Below are 26,832 nucleotides of genomic sequence, written 5' to 3' on the forward strand. Positions count from 1 at the left end.
AATCCTCGTGAATTGCATAACCCTGTATCTTTTGAACCAATACAATGAATAGTGAATTAAAGAAATTAAATTCAACAAGGAGATCTACCAATTGATCTGATGGAGGGCAGATATATTGACATGCACCATGCTTACTAGTGGGGAATATGAACCTAAATAGCACCTTTATTTGGTTGTGTAGGACATCTAGTTATGCTTATAATTGTACTTAAGAATACAGACCTTAAGTCACATTTTTTGTACCCCACAAAAAAAAGAAAAGAATACATTATTTCTAATACCAGGTTACCAGATATTGCTTGTCTTTTCAGTTGTGGAAAAATAAAAATGATCCATATTACACACTGTGTTTCCCTGCTTCAATAAAATAGCACCCAAAATTTTGGCTGTTGTATGGCAAAAAGAAAAAAACAAGTGAAATTGCATCCTCACATAATCTTAATCTTTAAAAATGTGAGTTTTTAATGATTAAGCTTGGTTCTAAATAATTTATTGTGGTTCCCCCCCCCCCTGCGTTTTATTTTGTTCTTGTGGTTGTATCAGTACCTATGTTTAAATTTTGATATATTCTTTTATTTTTCATTAATATATGCAGCTTCGTGGTCGCATCTATTAGCTGGTTTTATATTCACTAACGAATTAGATGGCTTCCACATGTTTTAGAGGGATCAGAACACACCCTTTCTTCCTTTACCCTTCTGCACTTTTTGTTAGAAAAAATGGTGCCTTCTTTTGCACCATGGAAAGTGTGCAAGCCCCAACAACTACACATAAAAACCAGCAACTTGAGATGACATCTTCTCGCCATACCCAAACTAGAACTGTTGAGAAAATCTCAAAGGACTACGAAACAATCATTGGTATAGAGACCCATGTACAGCTCTCCACTCTTACTAAGGCCTTTTGTAGGTGTCCTTATTTCTATGGGTCCCAACCAAACAACCATGTGTGCCCTATTTGCATGGGCCTGCCTGGTGCTTTGCCAGTTTTGAACTCAAAAGTCATTGAGTTTGGTGTGAAAGTGGGTCTCGCCCTCAACTGTAAACTTTCTATGAACTCAAAATTTGATAGGAAACAGTACTTCTACCCTGATCTTCCAAAGGGCTACCAGATATCTCAGTTTGATGTCCCAATTGCTACGGGTGGTTTCATTGAGTTGGATCTTCCCACCGAGTATGGTGGAGGGCATAGGAGGTTTGGGATTACCAGGGTTCATATGGAAGAAGATGCAGGGAAGTTGCTTCATTCAGGAACTGAAAGCTACTCCCAGGTAATGCTGTTTTACCCCCTTCCTTGGTGTTCATCAATATTATTTACTGTGAGAGTATGAGGTGATTTGCTTTTTTTGTTTTTATTGTTTTGTATATCTTTTCCCCCTCTTATGTTTTATTAATGAGATTTATGGTTTGTTTGATTTACTTATATCCCCAGAATAGGCAATTGATTTTTTAACGTTGCTTATTTCAGAAATGAATAGATTTTAACTTATAACTTGGTCTTTTACATATTAGAAAGATGAAAAACCTGATTAATCAGTACTGTTTCTGTTCAGTTGGATAGTGTTTGACTTGTGGTCTTGTTGATCGTTTCTATAGGTTGACCTGAATAGAGCAGGGGTGCCTTTGCTTGAGATTGTATCTGAGCCTGATATTAGAAGCGGTCTTGAGGCTGCAGAGTATGCAGCAGAGATACAGAGGTTGGTTCGGTATTTGGGAGTGAGCAATGGCAATATGCAGGAAGGTTCACTGCGCTGTGATGTAAATGTCTCTGTCCGGCCAATTGGACAGTCAGAGTTTGGAACTAAGGTAACGCATCTTTCTTGTTTTAATAAAATTTTTTAATTTTGCTTTTCTAAGCAAACATATAAACTCAAGGAATACAGATAAATTCAAAGATTGGTGAAGCTGGAATTATATTCTTGTGGAATTGGGTTCCGAATTCATTCCTAGCTTCTTCCTTTTCTCATGGTCAATTTATTGAATAGGGAACAAATTCTGTGCTGTGGGTTGTGTTGATTTTTGTTTTAGGATTTCAAAGTAGAACTGATTATTGTTTTTCTTGAGTGCTTTTTGTATCATTTGATTAGGCAAGATGATATATGTATGACCGAAATTCTTTGATGGCTTTAGTGGGACCATAAAAGTTTTGAGAGAGCTAGATCAAAGTAAGGGACCATTTGACTTATTGATTCTCACTGCTTCTTACCTCTTTTGTTTTATCCTGCCTCTGAGAAACCAGAATGGAGTGGAAACTTGCATATTAATTACAAAGATAATAAGTAACACAACTAAAGCAATCATGCCCCATAACCTTGTCAATAAAATTCTATGACATGTCCACTCTTATAAAAACTGTATATAGAATATTATAATCTCAGTGGAGCAGATCCAAATCAATGGGCACACCAGTCAGTTTAGCCACCTTGCTTTTTACTGCTGGTAAGCCTTAATTTATCATTGACAAGAATTAAAACTTGGTTGGTGAATGGGCAAGATAAAAGCAGGATAAGTTCTTGTGATTGTCTATGAATGTCTTATTATAATTGAGAATATCAATATAGTTTCTGCATAGCCTCTCACCTTCATGTGAATTTGTAGCATTCTCATTAGTTAGTTGATCTGTTCTGTATTTGTTTGGTTCTGGCAGGTTGAGATAAAGAACATGAACTCATTTTCAGCAATAAATCGGGCAATTGATTTTGAGATCTCCAGGCAGGTAGATCTCCATAGTCAAGGACAGGGTGATCAGATTATACAGGAAACTCGACTTTGGGAAGAGGGGACTCAGGTTTGATTACTTATTTGTTCATTCAAGGACAAATAAATCTTTCCAACTTCATGACTAATTTTCTTCATTAACCTCTGTTTTATTTAGAGAACAGTTTCAATGAGGAAAAAGGAAGGGCTTTCTGATTATCGATATTTTCCCGAACCAGATCTTCCAGAAGTTATTGTCAGTGAAGAATACATCGACACTATTTCTGCTTCTTTACCTGAACTTCCAGAAATGAAGCGCAGACGATATGAAAAAATGGGTCTCAGCATGCAGGATGTACTTTTTCTTGCTAATGACAAAAATGTAAGCCCTGTTTATAAATATGGAGTCAAGTATCAGACTCAGAACATGTATTGCAAATGGATGACATGATGTTCATTTCTGATGTATTTTCCTGTTAGATGTTTATCAGTACGTAAACTTCTTTTGTCATAAGTATTTATCACACTGCACCCCATCCCACAAAAAAAAAAAAAAAAAAAAAAAAGAAGAAAAGAAAACTATGATACTATCAGTCAGCTTTATCTGTTTCTATTTAATACCAAGTTTGTAAATTACCTAATGATCATGTGGGCTCAACTCTAACTTCTATTAGGAAATGGTTCAGGTGGCTGATTTTTTTGATGCAGCTGTTGGAAAGAGTGCTGATGTGAAGCTGGCTGCCAATTGGATAATGGGTGATATTGCTGCCTATCTGAACAATGAAAAGTTGTCTATAAATGAGATAAAACTTACACCCCAGGAGCTGGCTGAACTAATATCTTCTATTAAAGGCGGGACTATAAGTGGAAAGATTGGGAAAGAGGTGAATCTCTGCCTTTGGTTTTTATTTTGCATGTATAAGCTAAAAACCAACCTATAAACTATGTTCAGGTATTTTGTGCATGTATGCATGCATGTGTGTCTCTTTACCCTTCTACTATGATGGGCAGTCTTTTTCTTTTCCCTTTTTAATTAAGTTGGAAGGGATGCATCATCAAGTATCATCAACAGGCATCATTATAGGCCATAGTTATCTAGGCGTCGCCATGGCGTCCAGACTCCTTGGTCGCCTTGGACGCCTTGGGCGCCATGGCGGTGTCGCCTTGTTTTTTTACCCTCTAAAACGCCATGGTCGCCTTCCTACCTTGATAACTATGTTATAGCCTACGGACTCTGAGAAGTCCATAAATGAGTTGGTTTAGTGGTTGACCTGAGGAACAAAAGAATGGCATATGCAAAAATAATAGTAAAAATAATAAATAAATAAAGGGTAAATTACATGTCACCCCCTGTAAGTTTCCCTATACTCAACTCACCTCCTCTTATTTGAAAATTCACTTCCGCCTTCCTCTACAGTAACAGTGTTAACTTAAAACAAACCAAAAAGTGATATGACAAGTTTAACCTCAACCCATTCCTTTGTATAAACCAATCACTTTACACAAATCAAAAAAATGAAAAGATAATTTTAACCTCTTCTCTCTATTCTCTCCATCTTATCTCCATTCGACCTGAGTTGAGATGAAGAACCCACCCTCTGCAACCCTCCTAACCATAGTTATCAATGACGCCTTGGCGACGCCTTGGCGTCCTGGCGGTTTTCAAGGGTCAAGGCAATTAGTCGCTTTACTGCTAAGGCGTTATTTATTATTTTATTATTTTTTTTCCATTTTATTCTATTTCTTATATTTTTATTGGTTTTGTGTATATGATTTTCATACACTGTGATACACTGAATCTTGGCGACGCCTTGGTGTCCTGGCGGTTTTCAAGGGTCAAGGCGATTAGTTGCTTTACTGCTAAGGCGTTATTTATTATTTTATTATTATTTTTTTTCATTTTATTCTATTTCTTATATTTTTATTGGTTTTGTGTATATGATTTTCATACATTGAATTATTAAATAACAAAACAAAATATAAATATGTAAAGTTTTATTTCATTTCTTAGATTTTCATTGGATTGTATACATTAGTTTTGTACATTGTGTTACATAGAATCATCTAAAGCAAACAAAATCGAATGAAACCCTTGACTTCCTGCTCCAGAGACTCCTGCTCCTGCTCAGCTACTCCAGTGTCTTCGATGATGAGGAATCACGACCACGAACTCTGCTCCGGTGAGAGATTGTGACCTCGAATCTTCTCCCGATAAGTTTCTTTTCTTCTATGTTCCATTTTCTTCTTCTTCTTCTTCTTTAAAGGAGGAAATAAAACCCTTGTCCTCCGGCTCCAGTGATGCCAGCTCTTGCTCAGCGACTCCAGCGCCATTTCCTTCGATGATGATGAATCGTGACCTCGAACCCTACTCCGGTGACAGACGGTGATGAAGAAATATTCTTCTTCTTTTTTCCCTTCCTTGCGACACTTCTCTGAAGAAGGAAGGAATCAGGTAACAGAATCAAATGAATAATCGAAGGAACTGGATCGTCCTCTTCTTCCCCTTTCCCTGCGACACTTTTCTGAAGTATTCTTTGTTCCTCTTTCAATTGTCAACTGTCTGTTGCAAAATTGATTGTGTTGGTTCCGCTTTCCCTGCTACACTTCTCTGAAGACAATCATGATCTCTAGATTTTTCAGAAACAAAGGCATATGCCCTTTTAAAATTTCTGAAACCTTCAATGTTCTTGATCTGTTGCGTTTTTTCCTCCTCCTTTTTCTTCTCATCTTCCTTCTTCTTCTATGTTGGTGGCAGTAGTGGTGGCTGCTGGTGGTGTGGCTGGTGGCTGTAATTTTGTGGTATGTGATTTTGTTATTCAAATCAAATTGTGCAACTCTTAGTATGAGTCATGTAATTTTATCATTTTCTGATTATATGATTATGTAATCTAAGAATATTTGATTCTGTGTTTCATTTATTTTGTAATGTCACACCCTGGCCCGGTTAATAAGGGCCAAGTGTGACTGGATGTCTTTGACATCCAACCAATCCCAAGGATCGCAAGTGCAGTACTCCATACACAGTCAAATATCTCAAAAACAGAATCAAACGCAGCGGAAACAATTAAATAATAGAGATAACATCGATAATAAGGGAAGTCTAAATAAAGCCTTTGTATTAATGATAAAACTTGTTACAGCTATACAGTTTACAAAAGTACCACAAGGTATAACTAAACAAGAAACTATACTATATCTATATAAAAACAATTTATAAATACAAAAGAGTGGGGGAGAAGCCTAGACTGCCAGGCCCAGATCAGGAGAAAGCACAGTCATCACATGTGCACGCAGCATTGTGCACCACATACTCCTGAGCCACAAAACCACCCTCAGAAGGGAGATCCAAGGCGGGAGCAGCACCAAGAGGAACGTCAGCGGAAGCAACCAAGTCATCTAAAAAATAAGGTTAACCACAGGAGTGAGCTCCACTGAGCCCAGCAAGGGAAACACACAAGGAGATGCATATAGTCCATGATGAATGACTTAAATCTAAGTATGCTTCTAGCATCAGATACTAAGTCTCATGGGGGTATAAGTGCTACTGTAGTAGGTATGATATTCTCAGTCACAGAATGAACTCATCAGTCTTCCCAAGAATACCACTCTACTACGGTGGGGACCCGCCAGTTCCGGAATGAACACATCGGACCCCAGCGAACCCCCAATGATAACCCTATTGTTTGTTCCCATTCCGGTATGAACACATCGGACCTGGGACAGTGAATGACATTCTGGGATGAACACATCGGACCTACCATGGGTTATCCAACCCCTCAACCCCTGTTGGTAAGGGTCATAGCACTGGGTTCATGCCAATCCTAATCAAATGCAACTAACATGATGGCAAATGAATCATAATAGATAATTAAGCAATTGTGTCCAACAACCATAGTTCGAGAACTCGTTTCGTTTCGGTATTTTGGGCTGACCGAAATATCCGAAATATTCGAAATTTTGGATATTTCGGTCGAAATATTGTATTTTTCTGGTAAGTTTCGATAGGTCATTTCGGTGGGTTTTAGGCCAAGTTAAGGCCTGAAACTTCATGGAAATCCTATTTTAGGCTATATAAACACATTTAAATGTTCAAATTGCAAAAATAGTCACCCAAAATGGTGTTTTGGATGTGCACCATTGATTGGCAATGTACGGTCGAACCCTAATGTATAACTTAGTTAATTACACATTTACACATACACATTGTACATTAAACAAGTAAATTGACTTGGAACTAAGTTGGAAACATAATGACTCATAAGTTAAGTCATAAATCATAATATTAAGTATATAAGACATCAAGTCAATAACAAGTTAACAAATAGCAACTTAAGAGTTAAGATTTAAGAAGATGATATCAAACATTCCAAATCACAATATGTCAATCACCTTAAAAAACCAAGCAAAAGTGCAAAACCAGAGCTGTTTCTCAGTCTTAATTTCGACCGAGACTGACGAAACATGTTCATTTATATAAAGCAATTTCTCGAGAAACTCGAAATCACGCGAAATTTTGAAAAAATCTCAAGATATCTCGAAATTTCGATTGAATTTTTGTATTTTTTTGATTCGAGGTGGCATTTCGTTTCGAGGAGGTCGAAATATCGCGAGATTTTGAACTATGCCAACAACATCAACATAAATCATAAATTCCAAGAACAAGTAATCAATGCAAATGCAACATGGATATGCAACCTAAAATCATGCACAACTAATGCAAAGAAGTTAAAGCTATAAAAGTACATGATCAGTGTTATCAGTATGATGAATGACACGGCAATCATAACAAACAGAAATTAAATATCACAAACATGCCGAAATTAAAATCAAAATTCCCTTACCTTATCTTGTAGAATATAGTAGCCCAAAGTAGATCCCCAAATGACACAAACAACCTCACCAACAGCTTACTAATAGCCCTAATTAGACATACAACAACATAGATAAGTAAGAGTCAAACTCTAGGTCAAACCCCTAAACAACCAAACCAATCAAACACAGCAGGGAGGAGCCGGATGGAGTCTGGCACAGGGGCTAGATGTCCGCCTGGTTCTTGCAACTCCATCCGGCTGCCCAAAACAGCATTGGGGGTTTTGGCTGTTCTTCAAGGATCTTGACATGCATGGCCATAAAATTCAAAATTGGTTAAGGGGAAAGGAAGGGCACACTAATTGGGTTATTCCAACCCATTTGCATGGTTGGTTCAAGATCATTACAACAATTTGCTTAAATTTTTAAGCATGGGCTGAGATGAACTAAGAACTCAGCAAGAACATCAAAGAGGAAGAGATTTTGGGCAGAATCAGAATCTGGTTGGAAGGCCTACCAAGGTTTGAGATGGAGAAGAGGCTAGCAGTCCCAATCCAAGCTTTCCCAAAGCTTCAGCTCCAAGTTCAAGCAATTCCAAAACTCTAGGTCTCCTGCTCCCTTCTTCTTTTCTTTCTCTTCTTCTTCCTCTTCTCTAGAGCAGAATCGGTTTTCCTTGGTTTTGTTTGGTAGGAAATGAAGTCTAAAGCTAAGTGTTTTCTTATATAGCTAAGGCCAACTAAGGCTTGTTTGGTATAGCTTGGACTAAAAACAGTTTATGAAATTTATTTCTTTAAACTAATTTTATATAATAATAACTACCTAATTAACTATATTCAAGTCATAAGGGATTAGGGGTGATGTCATGTGACACAAGCGGGAATCCAGTTGGGGTTATCTACGGGAAGTTGGATTCCACACTGGGGATGTGGGTCCCACAAGAAGAAATTATCATTCTGCCCCTATTATACTATTTAAGTAAAAATACTATAAATATGCATACAAGAAGGGATTCTCACCCATAATTCAGCCTAGAATAGAATGAGGTTCGCAGGCTATCAATCCAGCTGACAAGCTTATGTGTTGTCTTCCACTAGACACCTTAGACTCATTAGAGACTAAGTTAGTTGGCTGTTCGGAATGCCTTTTATAGGCGAGTCACCAGATTGGTCTGAATTTTCAACCGAGACAACCCACAACATAGAGGCTAGCATGGGCATTGAACCAAAACCTGAAATCACACAGGTTCCAAAAGTTCAAATTTATAGTGGGTTTCACATGTAATGTTGTGATTATATGATTATGTAATTCCTTGATTGTTGATTTTACTATTTTATGGGTGGATTCTTGACTTCATTGTAATGAGTCTAATGACTGCTTTTAATGCTTCTTTAATATTTATTTAGCATATAAGTAGAATTATATTATTTTTATTATGCTATTTGTGCTAAATAAAATGGTTATATAAAAAAAGAACACTAGAACGCTTTGTTCGCCGTGGCGACGCCTTGCGGCCGCCATATCGCCAAGGCGCTTCGGAAGGCCCTCAAACGCCTTGGTTACTTTGCCGCCTTGATAACTATGCTCCTAGCCCACCCTCTGTGACTCTGGCATCTTCCATAAGTCCTTCATTGGAGTCGATGAATAAGGTAGTGAAGCAGCTTCTGCATCTACTGCTGTAATAAATTTGTCTTTGCAAATTCTGCTTATGAAGCTCATGGTATCTGAGTTATGAAAAAGCATATGAAGCTCATGGAAGAAAGATTGAATGAGCTTTTGAGAAGAAAGCTGTGATGTCCTTCTAAGTCTCCTCTTTTAGTTCTCTTTGGTCAGAACATGGAGGATCAACTGCAGTTTTTGTTTAATTCGAACCAAATGAGCATACAAAGTTGTGATGAGAATTCATCTTCCATTCCTACTTTGAAGGAAATGGCCAGCCATCGGTTGCCTAGCATGCCTCCGCAGCTTTACAAAACAAATCAACCGTGGCTATAGTGGATGACCAGTGGTTACTAGAGGGGTTCGATGAGAGTCCTCCAGCAACAATCCCATACAGTCCTCTCTGCCGGTCTCTGTTGGTGCTCGAGACTGAAGCGAGCAATATCCTATCCAAGGCTCCTAATCTCTCTAACCACACTCCATTTTACCCCAACCTTGATCTCACCCACGGCCTCCATCGATCTTACCTAACCATAGCCATAGGTAACCCTCATCTTCTCCTATTCTTCCACCTCCCTGGTCCCAGGAAGCGAATCCCCTACGGTTTGCACTGATCGAAGTGGGTTTCATTGAGACTTGCTCGGTGCAAAACATGAATCTCAGTGGAAGAAAATAGAGGGTTCTCTCAGATTTTCTTTGAAGTGGCTGATGTGGAGAAGAAAAGATCAAGACAGGAGAACACACGGTACCCATTTTCCTCAAAAGAAAATCTTAAGAAACAGAGCTAGATGATTACAATTTCCCCTAGTTGACAAAAATCCTAACTTTCTATTGCACAAGCAGATCAAAGAAATTGCCCAAGAACACAATGCCTCAACTGGATCATCGAAACCAGATCAAGAACCCAACTTTTTAATTCAAAGGACATAAAACCCAAGAGATTCAAATGTTAGGAAAACCACAACTATTGTGTGATCTAGCAAAAGCAGAGGTTTTACTGGGAAGACATTGATTTGAAAAGGGTCTCAGCTACGAGGGCCTTCTCCGTACCTACGATGACGGTGCCGTGGAAGATCATCCATGATTTGGAGATTCTGGTGAAGAGGCTCAAAGCGAAGTAGGCCAAGGATGGGAAGATGAAGGGGGATAACTTCGATGTCTACTCCGACGCCGGCTGGTCCACGGAATTGGGACCTTCAAAATTCTCAAACCCTAAAAGTCCAAAACACATAAAGCTCAAACCGAAATAGTGCTGGATTTTTGGGATTAGCGACATTCCTCTGTTCTTCATCCCAATCCACCGCCCCACCTCCACCCCTGCAACCTACCCATCCTCTACAAAATTATAAACCCACCTCTAGCGTTAAGTTCACCGACGAGCAGATCAGTGCCATACTCGACGAGGTCTTCCGGTGATATTTTAATCTCCTAGTGAATTCCAATGTTTCTCGATTGGCATCTGGTGAGATTTTAATCTCCTAGTAGTTGATCTGATCTCGATCTTTGCCAATGACTAAAGCAGCAGGTCGATCGGATTCTTGAGTTGCAGGTCATGCGTAGATTGAGAGTTAGGTCAATTTTGGAGCTTTTTGATACGAGGGTAAAACAGCAAGTTTACCCTTGTCTGAGGGTAGTTTAGGGATTTAAAAAAAGTTAACTTGCTTACTTCATCACTTAACCTCATAAAACTAATGGTGTGGACTAACTTGTAATATAGTCCTCTAATTAGGGGAGACAGAAGTGAATTTTCAAATAAGAGGGGGTGAGTTGAGTATGGGGAAACTTACAGGGGGTGTCATGTAATTTACCCATAAATAAATAAATAATAGAATTAAATAGCTAATAAGGGGGGGGGGGGGGAGTAGATTAGAGAAGGGGGTATGCAAGACTTCTAATTCACAAATTGCAGTCTCATATCATGAATCTGATGGCTAGCATACCGGTTGTCTCAACAAAACATGGCACTAAATACAAAGTTCACTGGTGCCATGATTCGACTTTGGTTTATTAATATCAAAGTTCTTGTTTTGGTTTCACAGCCACTCTACTGCTATTACTACTACTCTAGATAGCTTGGCTATATCATATGTAAAATTGAATTTTGTACTTATGTTAAATGCTTTATTCTTTATACATGCAGATACTTTTTGAGTTAATATCCAAAGGAGGCACTGTCAAGGCACTGATAGAAGAAAAAGATCTAGTTCAGGTAAGTCTCTCCACTTTGTTGAATGGTGATAAGGTCCTATGATATGCTAATTATTTCAGATAGATGGGTGTATAAAGACCAATGCTCTGATTAATGATGCATGAAATGTGCTAATATCTTATCTGTTGGTGTCCAAAGGATTTACAATCACAAGATAGAATGAGCGACCACATTACTTATGAAAATAATGGCCAAATTGCATATTCTTGTAGCTAATGAGTGATAAATTGTGCATTTCAGATTTTCAGTACATTGAATGGTAAGAATGTCATTTAAGGATTATTATATTTAGATTTGGTCTAGAGAGCATATTTATGCTCACCATTTGATTTCATTTATATATAATTATGATAGAAGGACCAGAATCTCTCATGAATGTATACTACTATCCTTGTATGATCTTCCAAAAGATTACAGAGCTCTCACATGTAGCTATGCATCACACTGTTCCTGTTTGAGCTGTGGCATGGATTCAATTATTATGTGACACGCCCAACTTTCTATACATACAGTGGAATGAGCATGACTTCTGTTGATCATCTACCTGCATATGTGGAATAGATATCGTCATAGCAAACCTGGACTCAACTTCTCCTTGATGAAGTAGCCGTCAATTCCATATGCTTGGTCCTATAATGCTGAACTGGACTGTAGGCTATGCTAGTGGTAGTCTTATTTCCATGATGTAGATATTTCTTACGATGGAATCTGTGTAAGCTATGTTTAGCTCTTGAAGCAGTCAACAGAACCTCCTCCTTTTTAATTATATAAGGGAAGTGATGCAGTAGTGTTATCATGGTTGGACCGGCATAACCCGATCTAGAAACCCAGATTGAGGCGAAACCAGCTTAGATTATGCTTTTGGTGCAATAAGGGTTGGTAGGGGTTTATTTGTGTGTTTTGAGGTTAATCTTGTAATTTCTACTTTATTTCATTTTATTTTATTATATTTTGTTTGGGATGATTCGTAGGAGGATTTGATATAATAATTTCTTAGTTAAGAGTCCTATTTCAGTTTTAGAGGAGTCCCTATTTTTCTTTATGTGTGCTTGTAATACAATAGAGAGGATACAGAATATAAATATTGAAATTTGATTCTGCTGTGGTGTGGTTATTGGTCAAGTGACCTGCTCTCTCTTCTCTCCCAATCGCCCTGGTTTTGCTCCTTTCCCATTCAGTAAGTCTTCTGGCTCCTTTTCTCTTCCTTCCTTGCTTCGCTTTCTTCTTACTTTTCTCGTTACTTGGGTTTCCGTACTCACCTCTGTTTTGGGTGATCCTTACAGCCCTATGCTTTGATGTTGATCTCCTTGATTCCCAATTGGTTTGCTCTGAAATTTTGGACATAATCTTGTCTCTCATATGCAGCCCTACTCCTAGGGTTTTGCTTCCAAAAACCACCCCAATCGCGAAAACCAAACCTGCAACCAGGTTGGTCCTGAACCCGTCTGCTATTCTGTTTCGGCTGGTTCCTATGGGTTCTTAAGATGTTGAATCCAACGAATGTTTATTGAGGTTAGCAGGGCTGTGGGTTAGTAACCTATGCCTGAAATTTGAAGTTGATTGGGTTTATATTGAATGAGTTCTCTCAGCCGGAAGCCAAGGAACTCTTCGCTGGTTGTTTCTTCGATCAAATGTTGAAGAAGACTTGGTGAAATTATGTTATTTGTCACCATAACCCCCTCTTTCCCAAAATACCCTGCCCCTTATCTTAAATTTTGTCCCTATGTTAATGCCTAGCCTAACCCCTTCTCCATAAATATAAATTCCTCTTCTGCAAAAAAAGAAGTGAACATGACACATTTTCTGATGCAATGTGAGATATCTGCTTTATGACTATGAACTGTTTGGACCCATGCCTCAGATATTTTGAGTCTTTCTTTCCTGGCATGAGGTTCATTATGAGATTTGGGGATGTGGATTTGTGGTGCATGGCATTTTTTCTAGTCTATTGAGGCTATGAAAAGGTTTTGATGATCTGATCTCTTCTTGTTGTAATATGGGGTATAAGGGTAGATTTGTCATTAAGGTTTCTTTATTGTTGCCCTAGAGGCATTACTGTACTTGTACTCTATCACTTTTTTATAAATAAAGGTGGCTAGTGTCAAAGTGACTCAAGTCAGTTTTCCCCAAATCTCAACATGGTATCAGAGCTGAGATCCATCATGGGATCAAAGCCCTAATGCCCTAGCGCCTCCATCCTTCGCCCCTCTCTGTCTTTCTCTCTCTCTCTCTCAACTCTCGCCTCCCTTTCTCTCGATATCCTCGCTCATTCCCTCTATTGCCACTCTCTCTCTTTCTCGCGGCCCTTTTAGGTATGCGATTCTTTTTTCCACCCTTGGTGGTGCTTTCTCCCGCCAAGGGTTTGTCCCTGGTTGTTTTTCCATGATCTAAACCAGATCAGGTGATTGATGTTCGTGTGTTAGTTGCTGTTTGCTACAGTTAAGGTAGCATGTGTTTGTGATTCTTTCTGAAGATTAGCTCGTGAAATCCTTGAGATCATCAGTCATGGCAAATACAGAAGTTTCTACTGGATCAACTGTTTCAGATGGAGGAAGTCGTGGAACTCATGGTGACTTCCCTTCATTCCCTGTTAGGTCCATCAAATTGGATGGGAGCAACTATTTGATATGGTCCAGATCCTGCTTTCTATCAATAGATTCCCGTGGTTTTTCCGGGTATCTCACGGGAGATTCTGAGAAGCCTACAACTGCTGGTCCCTCTCTGAAGAAATGGAGTTCTGATAACTCCCTTGTGATATCTTTCCTGCTGAATTCGATGAACCCTAACATTGCAAGAGGTTATCTTTTGATGGACATTGCTACCAAGATTTAGAAGGCAGCCAAGGACACCTACTCCTAGGTAGGGAATGAAGCACAAGTTTATGAACTGAGGAAGAAGATTCATGAGATGAAGCAGAAGGAGATGACCCTTTCTCAGTATTATTCTGAGTTACAAGAATAGACCTACTCCATGGTTCAATTTGAAGATAGTTGTTGAACTGCCATGCTTCAGCTTGTAACACAGGAACGAATGAACGTTCAGCCTTATATACTGGTACTCCATCTCGTGGTGGTTCTACACGGTTAGGTGATCGTTCTATTTCAGAGAAGGAACCTGTGAAGTGTGAGTATTGTGGAAAGGAGCATCATACCAAAGAATTTTGCTGGAAACTTCATGGGCGACCTAATAGTACTTGTGGACATGGTCGTGATCGATAAAATCAGTTCCATGCACATCATAGTGAGACTTTTGATGATACTGCTCCCATTGGTGCCTCTTTATCCCATGATGAAGTATTACTTCTGTGTCGTCTGATGACCAAGTTAGAGCCCTTATTGTCTGTTGTCGCCGTGGTTTGAGGGATTGGTATCAGATTGGCCGATTCATATCCGATACTGATTCTTGACTGATCTCGTATCGGTGGATCGGTACAGACAAGGGTAAAAATGTAAAAAATCAAGTTTTTTGAAGAAAACATGACCGATCCACACCGATATAGACCGATACCAATTACTAAAACCCTGGCTGCCACTACTGTCTCCATGCCGGTTGCATCTGATTCTCATTCTACCACTTCAGGTGCCTTTTTCGGTGGTTGTTGTGCCTCAGTTGTGTCCATCCCTGGATAATTGACTCAAGTGCAACTTACCATATGACTGGTTCTTCAAGTCTTTTTTTCCAGTATTCTTTGTCTTCAGGTAAAGATAAAATTTGTGTCGCTGATGGTTCCCTCCTCTATTTCATGAAATGGTACTATTCAATGTTCTTCCTTGTTACCATTAGTAGTATTCCTAGGGACTTGAATTGCAAAGTAACTTTCTTCCCGCCACATTGTGTCTTCCAGGACTTGATGACCGGGGCAACGATTAGCAGTGGTAAGTGCGTGATGGTCTCTATTTGCTTGACAGTGATTCAGTTTCCGCTGTTTCTACTTAGGCTCATTACACTGATTCTTCTTCTGCATTGTCCAAATTATCCAAGTAGCATCGATGTTTAGGTCATACTCTACTAGGCAGTTTAGCTAGAGTTTTTCTTGCTTTGTTTACAAAAGATAATCCCAACAACTTTTTTTGTGTGATTTTTGTGTCTTTGCCAAGCAAACAAGAAGTGTCTATTCCAGTTCAGATAATAGAAGTTTAGTCCTTTTTCATTAATTCATTCTGATGTGTGAGGCCCTGCCCGTTGTGTTTCTGTGACTAGATAGATATCACTAGTTTGTCACATTTATTGATTGTCATACTTGGCTAACTTGGGTCTATATGATGCGCCATTAGAATGAAGTTTTTCAATGTTTGGTTCAGACTCAGTATGATGCAAAGGTCAAGGTATTTCGCACTGATAATGGAAGGGAGTATGTGGATAGTGTTTTTTAATCTTACCTTGATGATCATGGCATCATTCACCAAACCAGCTGTGTTGATACTTCGGCATAAAATGGGGTAGTTGAACGAAAGAATCGACACTTGCTAGAAGTGGCCCAGTCTCTTATGTTTCAGATGAATGTCCTTTCTTTTTATTGGAGTGAACCTATACTAACCGCCGTATATCACATCAACCGGATGCCATCTAGAATTTTGCAGTCTCGTAGCCCCATTGAGGTCCTTGCTTTCTTGGCTGTGTGTGTTTTGTTCGTAATCATCAGCTTCATGGGAAACTTGATCCCCTTGGCCTTCGATGTGTTTTTCTTGGGTATTCTGCTACACAGAATGGCTACTAGTGTTACCATCCACCTTCTTGTCATGTGTTGGTCACAATGGATGTTGTTATTCATGAGACCCAAGCCTATTATCCTGTGTTGGCAGGGAGTCTCCTGCACTAAGAGGAAATGAGGAAGATGTGCCTTTGGTGGTTCCTCTTAACGGCAGTCCGATAATTCAAAGGGAGGAAAGTTTGGTTGAGAAGGGGATGACAGACAATGTGGTACCTATTAGCACTGATGCTACAGTTCAGGGGGAGCCGGAATTAACCAGAATTTATTCTCGACGCTAGCAAGCTGAAGTTGGTCCTATTACTACCACTGCACCTAGGCAAGTTGACACGACTACCACCAATATATCTGTCCAATCGTCTACCCCTGATCCAGGATCCCACACTCTGTTAGGTAATTCCTCACCTCCTAGTAATAGTGATCCTTCTCTTGATTTACCTATTGCTATTCGTAAGTGAACTAGAACTTGTACACAACATCCTATTTCCCATGTCGTGTCATATAATTCCTTATCCCCCTTCCTATAGAGCTTTTGTGTCTTCCTTGTGCTCTTTTTTCATTCCTTAGAATTGGTAGGAGGCCTTTTGATCCAGATGCATCACCAAAAGAGACTTATTTTAATGGGAATAAATCTAGGGTTGGGTTATATACATGTTGGGCCTTTGATCCCATGGGTTTCCAATGTAATAGGTTACTTTTATGGACTTAAAGTACGGGGTAATAGAGTTGCATACGAGATTAACTGTTTTAATTCCTTAGTTTTATTTTTATGTAATTAGTGGTCATGTGATCATTGCCATATTTTGAGTCTATTTCCTTCAGTATTTTAGTTTCCTATTCAGTTTAGGTTACCTAATAGGTTAAGGGTTGGGTTAGGCCTTTCCTTTTTAGTGTAGGAGTCTATTTTTGAGTCTTTTATGTAAGGTTTTAAGGCGAGCAAGCATTGTACACGAATTTTGATATTAATGAAAAGCTTTTGCTGCTCTTCTTCTCCATTGAAGATTTTTGTCTTGTGTTTGGTCAAGGCTGGTGGGATTGGTGTTTGATCTGATTGACACCTTGCGGTGCGAAGCCTGGTGGTCATGGAATGAGAACTTGCCAAAGGTGAGACGAGATGGACGGCAAAATGGAAAGCTACAATGTTTCGGTCGAGATCGACATCTCGGTTCGACCGAGACTGAACCAAACCCCCCTATAAATTATGCTTTAACTCGACTGAGACCAGTCAAGATCTCGACTGGTCTCAGTGCTCTTGGTTGTCTTGACAGTGAAGCTCTAAGAAACTTGAAAAAATTGGTTTTGATCCCATTTTGCCAGATTGCATGGAGATACGTTCATACGTCAACATTCATCGAATTTGCAATATCTACAACAAATCCAAAGAAGTTTGAAGAAGATTTGAACATTCCAAGGTAAACCATTTTTCCTTAAATTTCTTGTTTTTTTTTTTTCCAAAAAAATATGTTCAAATCTTGGTGGTTGGGTGTCAATTTAATATATGTTACACAACTTTGGCCAATCTATGACTTGATGGAGTCCGAATTATTTTTTTGTTGATATATTTTTTTAAATTTTCTAGAAAAAAAATGAATTTCTTGTAAAAAAATTTGAAAAAAATAGGATCAATAGTGATTGTTTGGAAGTAATTTTTATGTATGTTGGACACTATTGGATGCTCTACGACAGAGGCTAACTTGCTTTGAAACTATGATATGGGAAGCCTATGTGTACGTGTAATGCATCAACAACACTATGACATGGGAAGCCTATGTGTCACATACAAAGGCTAACTTGCTTCGAAATTATGGCTTGGAATCATAGAGGTATATGTGAAGATTGATGTATTTTACACTTCTACATTTCTAATGGTTATTTAAGTAATAAAGTTGTTGTACATTAATTGTATGCTTTGATTGCTTTGTATTACTAACTTATGTGTAGAATATGGCCTATTAGTAGTTTAGTACGTCGTAGCCTACCAACCTAGGGTCCGAAGTCAAACTCCTATTTGGATTTTGATTTTGGAAAACTTGATAGTGCCATTGTGTTTAAATGACCCAAAATAGGCTGTACACCAAATTTCATGATCAAACTAAGTAAAAAACCCACCGAAACCATCAAACGAGTTCCAAAAAAAAAAAAAAAAAAGTTCACCAACTCGCCTCGGTTTTTTGGCTAGGCGAAACCAGTACAAAAACCGAGTTCTCAAACCATGTGGGTGGTTCGTTGGTGGGATTGGTGTTTGATCCAATCGACAACTTGCTATGTGAAACCCAGGTAGTTCTTTTGAAGCTCTCCTTCAAGTTCTAGTTCAAGATTCAAGTTTTATTCTAGTTTTACAATCAAGCAAGCTGCTGCTAAGGAAAATCTGCAAATGAAGTAAGTTTGAATCATCCCCAAGCCTTACCATTCTTCTTCTAACCTTTCAGACACCCAAACCCTAAATTCCCCCCCCCCCCCCCTTTTTTTTTCCAATTTTCTTAGGACCTAAATTCTGCCCAGACCAAATCAGCCATCCAAATCACACCACAACCTGATCGAGTTCTCCTCTCATACTAAGGAACACTCGACCCAAGTCCCATCCCAAGCTGACCATCCTAAACCCTAAATACCTCTCTTTTCCTCGTTTCAAAAACCCAAAACCCTAACCAGTAGCTTGCTGCCGATTCATTATAACCTACTTCTATCCATCAAAACTTAACGTACCCTTCACTGATAGACACCCCTACATCAACTTGACCTAACCCTACCATCAAACCCTAGATCCCATTAAATCCTAACCCTAATTTAACTAAAAACACCTATTTTGATCTATTCGAACCACCTTGTTCATGGCAGATCCTGGTTATTGGCTTCTAGTTGGTCTCCTACCAATCTAGAACTACATTACCTATACAAGTCCTCGATGGAAAGATGTCATGAATGAAGAAATGAGGGTACTTGGAAAGAATGACACGTGGGATTTGGTTTCTCTTCCACCACATAAGAACCTGTGGATTGCAAGTGGTTATTTACTGTCACACCCCAACCCGCACCCCAGGGTTTTGGTATGATTAGGATGCTTCCTAGCATCCCAAACTACCACCAGAATCTCGATGCAGTGACCTGTATCACAATCAACTAAAATACAACTCTTATGTACATCAGAGTGCAGAAGAAGACACATTTACAGTATAAGCAAATGTAAAATCAAGAGTGCGGAAGCGTTTACCAACGAAAAAAGGGTTCAAAAGTCTTAAGTGATAGATAATATTGTATATGACATTTTACCTTAACTACAAAATAGAAATAGCAGTAATATTACAGAGGTATATAATGCAAAAGATAAACCAAAAGAACAAAAGATGAAATTTGTGGCCCAATGGCATAGTCCTTGAGTGTACACCAACATCAAAGTTCTAGGCCGCCAGCTCCGAACGGTTCACATCAAGGAGTACCATCAAAACATCACCTGTATACATCTAAAAAGTTTGCGCAACGAGGGGTAAGCTCCACTGAGCCCAGTAAGGGGATGGGGATGCACACACAACAAATACACATAGTCCATGATGCATGAATGTTATTAATATATTTCCATTTATCACACAATCTAGGTCACTAGGTACTTGCTACTACAGCAACTCGGGATACATCGTCGGGTCACTTACGGTCATCATTGTGATGTATCCTCAATTGCTGCCTTGGAGCCCTCGCCGGACATGCACGATACTACCCAGTGGCAGACCCCGATAATCAATGAACATCCCTGACCTGGCCTCGTTCGCTCCTCAAGCACACAAGGGGCCTTGGTTACCCAACACCTAAACCCCTGTTGGTAAGGGTCGTAGCAAGGGGAACATAATCTTAACCGAAATACTATATGAAACTATCGTGTCGAGAGGTATTCCGAGTACGTCAATGTCCCATACCATCTAGTACCCTGGTACCAGCACGACATTGCCAATTATAAACATAATGAAAGCATTAATAAGCCACATTCGCAATGCATAAGCATCAACCAACATCCGCATAATCACTAATATAGTTATATACTGCAAGGATGCAACATGTATGATTGAAGATATACATCTATGCTAAATGCAAGGCAATCCCAAACAACAAACAAACCCTTACCCACTCACCGAATGTTTGTGTATTGAGATTTGTATTCACGGTTCGATTCCCGTTTAGGTCGCCTTTCCGTACGCGTACTGATGCCTAGGGAGCTGTGCAAGAGTGTTAGAAGTAGTAGAGAAGGTCCCAAGGGAAGCCCCTTAGGTTACATAAGGCTGTAGGCCTTAAGAGCAAGACCAGATGCAAGTACGGTTTCAAGCAAGACTTGCATCCGCCCTTACATTTGTTCCATTAGGCCTGCCCGGGTAACATCGGATTCAAGGGCGGTTTTAACCAGAACCTTGCATCCGATCGAGGTAAGATCGAGTATTAAAGGGTTTGTCCTCCCCAATTCATACCACTTGGGTTTTCAAGCCCCAAGGACTAGGGAAGGGTGTCTAGGGTCCACTAGGGCCTGATTACCATATTCAATTCATTGGTTTTAGGGGACTCAAGAGATTGAATCCCCAAAGGTCAAATTCTAGGGTTTTGGGTAATGAAACCCTAGGTCAGCAACAAGGGTTGCAAGGAAAGGTCTTAGGTTTGTATTTAGATGGTAAAGTCTTACTAATGAGGTCCAACATTAAACCAAGATCACACTTTGAGTTCCAAGTTGAACCCTAAGTTAATCCCAAAACCATAAGTTCCCAACACCTTAAATAAATGGGGGAGGGAGTTTTCATGTACTTCCCTAGCCAAGAGGAGGAAGCATCCTAGGGCATTATTAACCTAGTTAACAAGTTTAGAAGTCATTAAAAGTCGTAGGTAACCTTCCATTATAACCCTTCAAGGGCCTACCTAAACCTCCTTGAAGTAGCGAGGTCACCGGAGTAAACTGGTTTCTAACATTGCTGTCAAAACACATTCTCAGGGTTTGGGCCCACTTTCGAGGGTCTTCTTCTCTGATTAGGTCCAAGGTTCATTCATAAGAAATGTAGCCCTTTAAGTCTAGTTTACAACACAACTTGAATCGCGTCAATACGATATGTATAGACAAAGTTATGGCCAAAATGGTGAGCAGGGGTCAAGTGCTTAACAATTCCGGGTAGGTGCGGATGCAAGGGCGGTTTCATGCAGGATTTGCATTTGGCCTTGCATCCGATCGCACCCAGAACACAATTTTCTTCCCCAAAACTTAACCAAGTCGATCCCTAAGGCCCTTAATGGCTCCAAGGCCTTGTAGGGATGGTTTCTAAGGTTCATTAGATCCTATTAACCCTAATGGCACAGTGAATCAAGGCATCTATGGTCCATACCCGATTACCCAACCCAAACTTGGGTTTTGGGTGTAAAACCCTAGGTTTTCATGGCTTGGTCAGGAGGCACTACAATGGGAGGTGCAAAGGCATCCTAAGGGACTACAATAATGTCCCCAAACAAGAGCATTGGGTCCTAAGTGGAACCCAAGGCTATTCCCAACCCCAAAATCCAAAACCTTAAATTAACAATTAGAGAAATGGAGAGGGAGAGTTGGGAAGATCACTCACCACCAATGGAGGGAGCAAGAACGAAGGTTAGGTGAGCCCCCTTGACCTCCTTCCTTCTCCTTCTCCTTCCTTTTCTTTTCTTCTTTCCTCTTCTTTCCCTTCTCCATGATTTGGTCCCTGGAGAAATGAGGAAGAGCTAAAGAGCTCACCTCATCTTCTTATTTCTCTTCTTTCCCTCCTTCCACGATTTTGCTTGGATGAGAAATGAAATGAGTTTTAAACTCAAGTCCCCTTTTTATAACATGAAATGGGCCTTAGGGTCTATTTGGGTGGCAACTCTAGGTTCCAAAACTCATTAAAGCTTAGTTAAGCCATGTGGGGCCCACCTATATGACCCAACATGGTGGGGGACAGATGGGGGTGGGGTCTACCATGTTCGAGGATACACCAATGATGCCCGGGACACAGGACAAGTGGGTCCCATAAGATTCCCTTCTCAAAAAGAGGTTTAACAGCACTGGCAGATGCAAAAGCAGTCTTGCATTCATACTTCCATTTGTCCCTAGAGAAATGGCTTTGCACTTCATGCTTGGCTCTGGGCTTTGGCCCGCATTTCAAGGACTTTAAGGGGGGTATGTATACATTACATCTAGGGTTAAAAGCTCACCCTTGGGTGGTGTCATTGACCATCAAGGCGAAATTCCATCCTTTGATCAAGCTTTCCCCTTGACTGCTATGACCCAAGGTCACAGGTGTTGACCGTTGGCAGCGTCGCCACACCTACCAATGAAAATTCAATTTAGTCCGTAAAATTAGGGTGTAGTTTGTACGCAGGTATAACATTCCCTTAACCTTATAAGAAATTTTGTTCTCGAAATTTGACGTGTCTGGGGATTCGAGCAATTGGGGATATCTCGACTACATTTCTCCCTCTCGTTACTAGGCGTCCCTTTATCAGAGTGATTAATCTGCCTTGCCTCCCTAATTGTGATAGTATAGTTGCGAAGATCGCGCCCTTTGCACCCCAAAACCTCTCCAGATTCCTCTTCATTGTCAAGTCAACAACAAGCTAATGTGGCTCGTGAGTTAAGACAAGTATCGGGGCGGGAGTATACTCTCTCCACGCCGATACACGGAATACTCCATAAATACCTGCCAATGATGGTGGCAGTACCAACCCGTACACTACAGCTCCACTCTTGCCTTTTCTTCTCTCGAATACCATCTATCGACTTCAGTAACGCTGCATCAGTAGAATTAGGCTTCTCAGATCCTCTCCACCGGTGACGGTTGTACCCCTAAGGTTGCAGGTGACCTAGTGATACATTCTATCAGTCGTTCAAACTCCACTCTTTAGCAATATCTATCCCTACATAAGTGGCCTGAGACAACTCCGAGTTTGATTGATTTAAAGTTCAACGTATCTAAGGGCTTTGGGAGGGTCAAACTTCGAGCATATTCCTCAAGAATCAACAGGTCTAACTATCTTTGCGTATCACGCCCAGTATTATACTTCCATAACTTGAGTTGCAAGGTATAGGTCTGTACTATTTTTGCTTACAAGGCCTTTGCTATGAGGACTTTCACTTTTGATTCTCCAATACTTAACTTAACTTTAACTTAACTTTAGAATGAATTGGAATATTGATGGAATCCCTGATGTTCGCTCCCAATAATGGAGGGGACATTCGGTGACCCATTACTCCACTCATACCTATTATTGAGTAAAGTTTTGTCAAATCCTTCAGTGCCAATTTTCATAACTCTTACCACGCAAAACAACAAACTAAGACCGATGTAATACTTCACACCAGTTTACGCTTCCGGATCTGAATTGTTCTATCTATCAGTTTATGGTTGTAAAACCTTACCGAAACTCAACAATGTGACTACGTAGCATGGAAGAGAAAGTAAAACCTCCTCCCCAACTACTAGACTAAGTAACAAGCCCTTCAATGAGTCCCTTATCGACAGTCAAGCTAAGTACAAGAAATTACTACTAAATTGAGTGCTAAACCCCAAGATTGACAATGCAAGCGCAGGTCAAAGGTCGGTGCGTATGATACCTAACACAGTAAGATTTGTACTAATGCCATATTTGCAACACAAGAGAAACAATACGTTCCAGGCATTAATGAGTTATAAAAGGTACCTGTCGTTGCACCCGCGAGTGACTATCCACTCTAGAATCATGGTGAGACGTTGCCTTGGGATCTACTGTCCTGTTGTGGTTTCTCGGGATACAAGACATTCAGATACGACACGTGTTGCTGCTGAGTTAGGGTTCACGAGAAACATTGACGAATCCATGTAATATAAGAGACACTCAAATTGGAGGAATTGAGTTCCTTTTTCTAGTACATTTAACATAAACCCATCAGATTCCGGCATGGAGAAAGTGGATTTCACTTGCTGAACACCCATTGACCAAAGGGGTCGAGTAAGTGGCAGGGGTGGGGTAGAAGGGGGTTTCAGTGGTGGGGGCTGGGGTCACTAAAATATAGGAATCGTTTGAACAAACTTTGGAATGCAGCGGGTTTCGTTCAATGCAGAGCGGGGGTAGGCTGCAAAAGGTTTCGTTCATTGCAATATAGGGGATGGGCTGCAGTGGGTTTCGTTCAATCTGGAGCATAGTTCAAAAACCCGTTTCGTCTCTGTCGAAGTCTCGAATATTTCGAGTATTTCGGTTGAGTCGAAATGAAACGCAAGTTCAAATTGAAAAAATGCACTATTTCATAAATTTCAGTAACTCGTTTCGGAAATCTCGGTAATTTCGGTCATCTCTTTTTGAAAATTTCTGTTATTTCGTCATTTACACCCACAAATGGCCAAGCAAAACTCATAGAAAAAATACCATATTTCAACAAATTTTGTCGAAATTTTCGGTCAGACCGAAACACCGAAACGAAACGAGATTTTAAACCTTGATCTGGAGTGATTATTTTAACGAGAAATAGATATTAGACTATTTATGGATTCTAATTTTCTTTTACTGGTTTTTAGTATTATCTACACCAAACCTCCTACAATTATTTGCAATGGAAAAGGCTTCCAGTCCAGAATGCTTTTTAGCTCTGAATGCCATAAATTAGCATTGCAGGGGAAGAATCCAACATGTATTGAACCTACCCTACGGCACCACCTTCTTCAATAGACCCATAAATGCTGCAGATGTGGATACTTCTCACTGCACAACAGGTTGGGGGGGGGGGATGGGAGGAGACAGAGTGAGGGTGGGGCTACAGGATTCATAGCAGGGAGTTGAGGGAGAGAGAGGGCGGTGGAAGGGGGGAGACATGCAGAGGGCAAGGCAAGGGGAGGCTGGAGGGAGAAGGGGAGCTCATGTAGGGATTTGGTACGGTTTTTTCTTTTTTAGTGAAATTTCTATAACTAACCTCAAAATATTGAACAATATGAACAAAAAATATAGGCCAAAAAAGAGTCAAAAGTGAACCAATCTATTTCACTCTTCATAGTGCTATGGAAGATTACCCTATAAATAAAGGTGGCTAATGTCAAAGTGACACAAGTCAGTTTTCCCCAAATCTCAACACTTCTTTATGACTGCTATGAACTGTTTGGATGATACCTTAGACGTCTAAGTTTTTTCTTTCCAGACCTGAAGTTCCTTAGAAGTTACAAGCCATTCAAAATTTCATTTTCCACTTTTTTTTTTTTTTTTGGTTATCAGCAAACCTTTCAGTGCTCCATGGTGTCAATTGAGCTTTTCCATGGTATGTTAGAATGGATCATGGTGCCATCTGTGTTTGCAGTTGTGCTTCCATGTTTGATTATTAGGTAAATGGTTCGCTGGGCCATGCATTTGGTTGTTCTGTAGGATTTACTTCTATGTGATCTTATTCACCTTTTTTTGCATAGTTGGGTTTCATTAGTTACTGCTCGGATTGTGGTTTCTGTATTTTTTAAAATAATATTCTGTTGTATAGATCATGCTCATGAAACAAATTATGACAACCCTTCGAATGTGAGATTGTGATGGTCAAAGAAGTATGTAAAGAGTATTTTCTTCCATTGAATGATTCGATGTTTCTATGGGGATATGGAAATAACAGATAGTGGATCCTGCTGAGATTGAGAAAATGGTGGATAAAGTGCTTGCAGAAAATCCAAAGCAGCTTCAACAATATCGTGGAGGCAAAACTAAGTTACAAGGATATTTTGCTGGTCAGGTACAAATCCCCCCTCCCTGGCTGTAGAGTCAGATATTAAATATGGAGAAATCCAGAGTATGACTTTTGGTTCAGTTATTCTCGTAATTATTTCATATTTGTTTTGAACAGTTTTGGTTCAAACAAATTACTTTCAGGTGATGAAGGAATCAAAAGGTAAAGCCAACCCACAGCTTCTAAACAAGACCCTTTCAGAGAAATTAAATGGCAAAAGCTGATAATTTCAGGGTTGGGTTAATGCATATGGTTTATATATATGCCAACATAATATTTTTCATCATTTTAAGTATGTTCCCGCATTGGCTTTAGAAAGTCCATGTGTATCTCACCTATCATATGACCCAGTGGTGGAGCTGTGGGACATTGGCTCAGTCCTACCAAACTTTCTGTCAAAATTTGGTGGCAGCAAAATACAAACCATCTTCCAGTCTGTAGGAGCCAGTTAAAGTTGGACTTGGTGGTCAGCTCCTGTTACTGAGCCTTTGTCCTTACAAATGTCATCTGAAGAAAAAGAGTTCATAGAAATTGTGAATGCTATCTATCATCTGCTATAAGAAAGTGAACAAGTCAAATAATTATAACCCAATGCTTTTAGCATCTGTTGTGAGTCCTTTGGCTCAGATCAGTACTGTATTATCTGTTTTCATTTCTTATGTAACCTTCATTTATTAATTCAATGAATTTATATTTAAATCCAGCTAGTGAGACATAATTCTTGTTTTGCTCCTGTTTAATTGGACAGTAGCCTGTGCTTGATGTTTGCTCCCTTGATGTGCATTACTTGAACTAAACATTGGTGGTCCTAAGATTCCTGGGTAATGTGATGAAATTTAATCTACATTTCAACTTTTGCAAAACTTAATCGGCTTTAATTTTCATTTTTTGTTCTGATATCAAAGATATAAATATATTTTTTCTTTTCTTTGGGAGGGGGGGTGGGGGTTGGGGGAAGTTAAAATAGGTTGAGACCTCTTGGTTTGTCTGTATCTGTCATCAAATTATGTGATTATATTTGTCTAATCTTCAGGAGAGTTTTCACCATTAC

General features: G+C 39.7%; 1 protein-coding gene across 1 annotated transcript; it reads left to right on the plus strand.

The window, feature by feature from the left end:
* The first annotated feature begins 596 nt into the window (after nt 1–596).
* LOC122659670 (glutamyl-tRNA(Gln) amidotransferase subunit B, chloroplastic/mitochondrial-like) lies at nt 597–26,283 on the plus strand. Its single transcript, XM_043854769.1, has 8 exons — nt 597–1,270; nt 1,596–1,805; nt 2,647–2,787; nt 2,875–3,078; nt 3,383–3,580; nt 11,302–11,370; nt 25,671–25,787; nt 25,925–26,283. The coding sequence occupies exons 1-8, from the start codon at nt 644–646 to the stop codon at nt 26,003–26,005; spliced, it is 1,647 nt and encodes a 548-aa protein (XP_043710704.1). The 5' UTR covers nt 597–643; the 3' UTR covers nt 26,006–26,283.
* Nucleotides 26,284–26,832: the final 549 nt, after the last annotated feature.

This window comes from Telopea speciosissima, chromosome 4 (genome assembly GCF_018873765.1).
Source record: "Telopea speciosissima isolate NSW1024214 ecotype Mountain lineage chromosome 4, Tspe_v1, whole genome shotgun sequence".
NCBI lineage: Eukaryota > Viridiplantae > Streptophyta > Magnoliopsida > Proteales > Proteaceae > Telopea > Telopea speciosissima.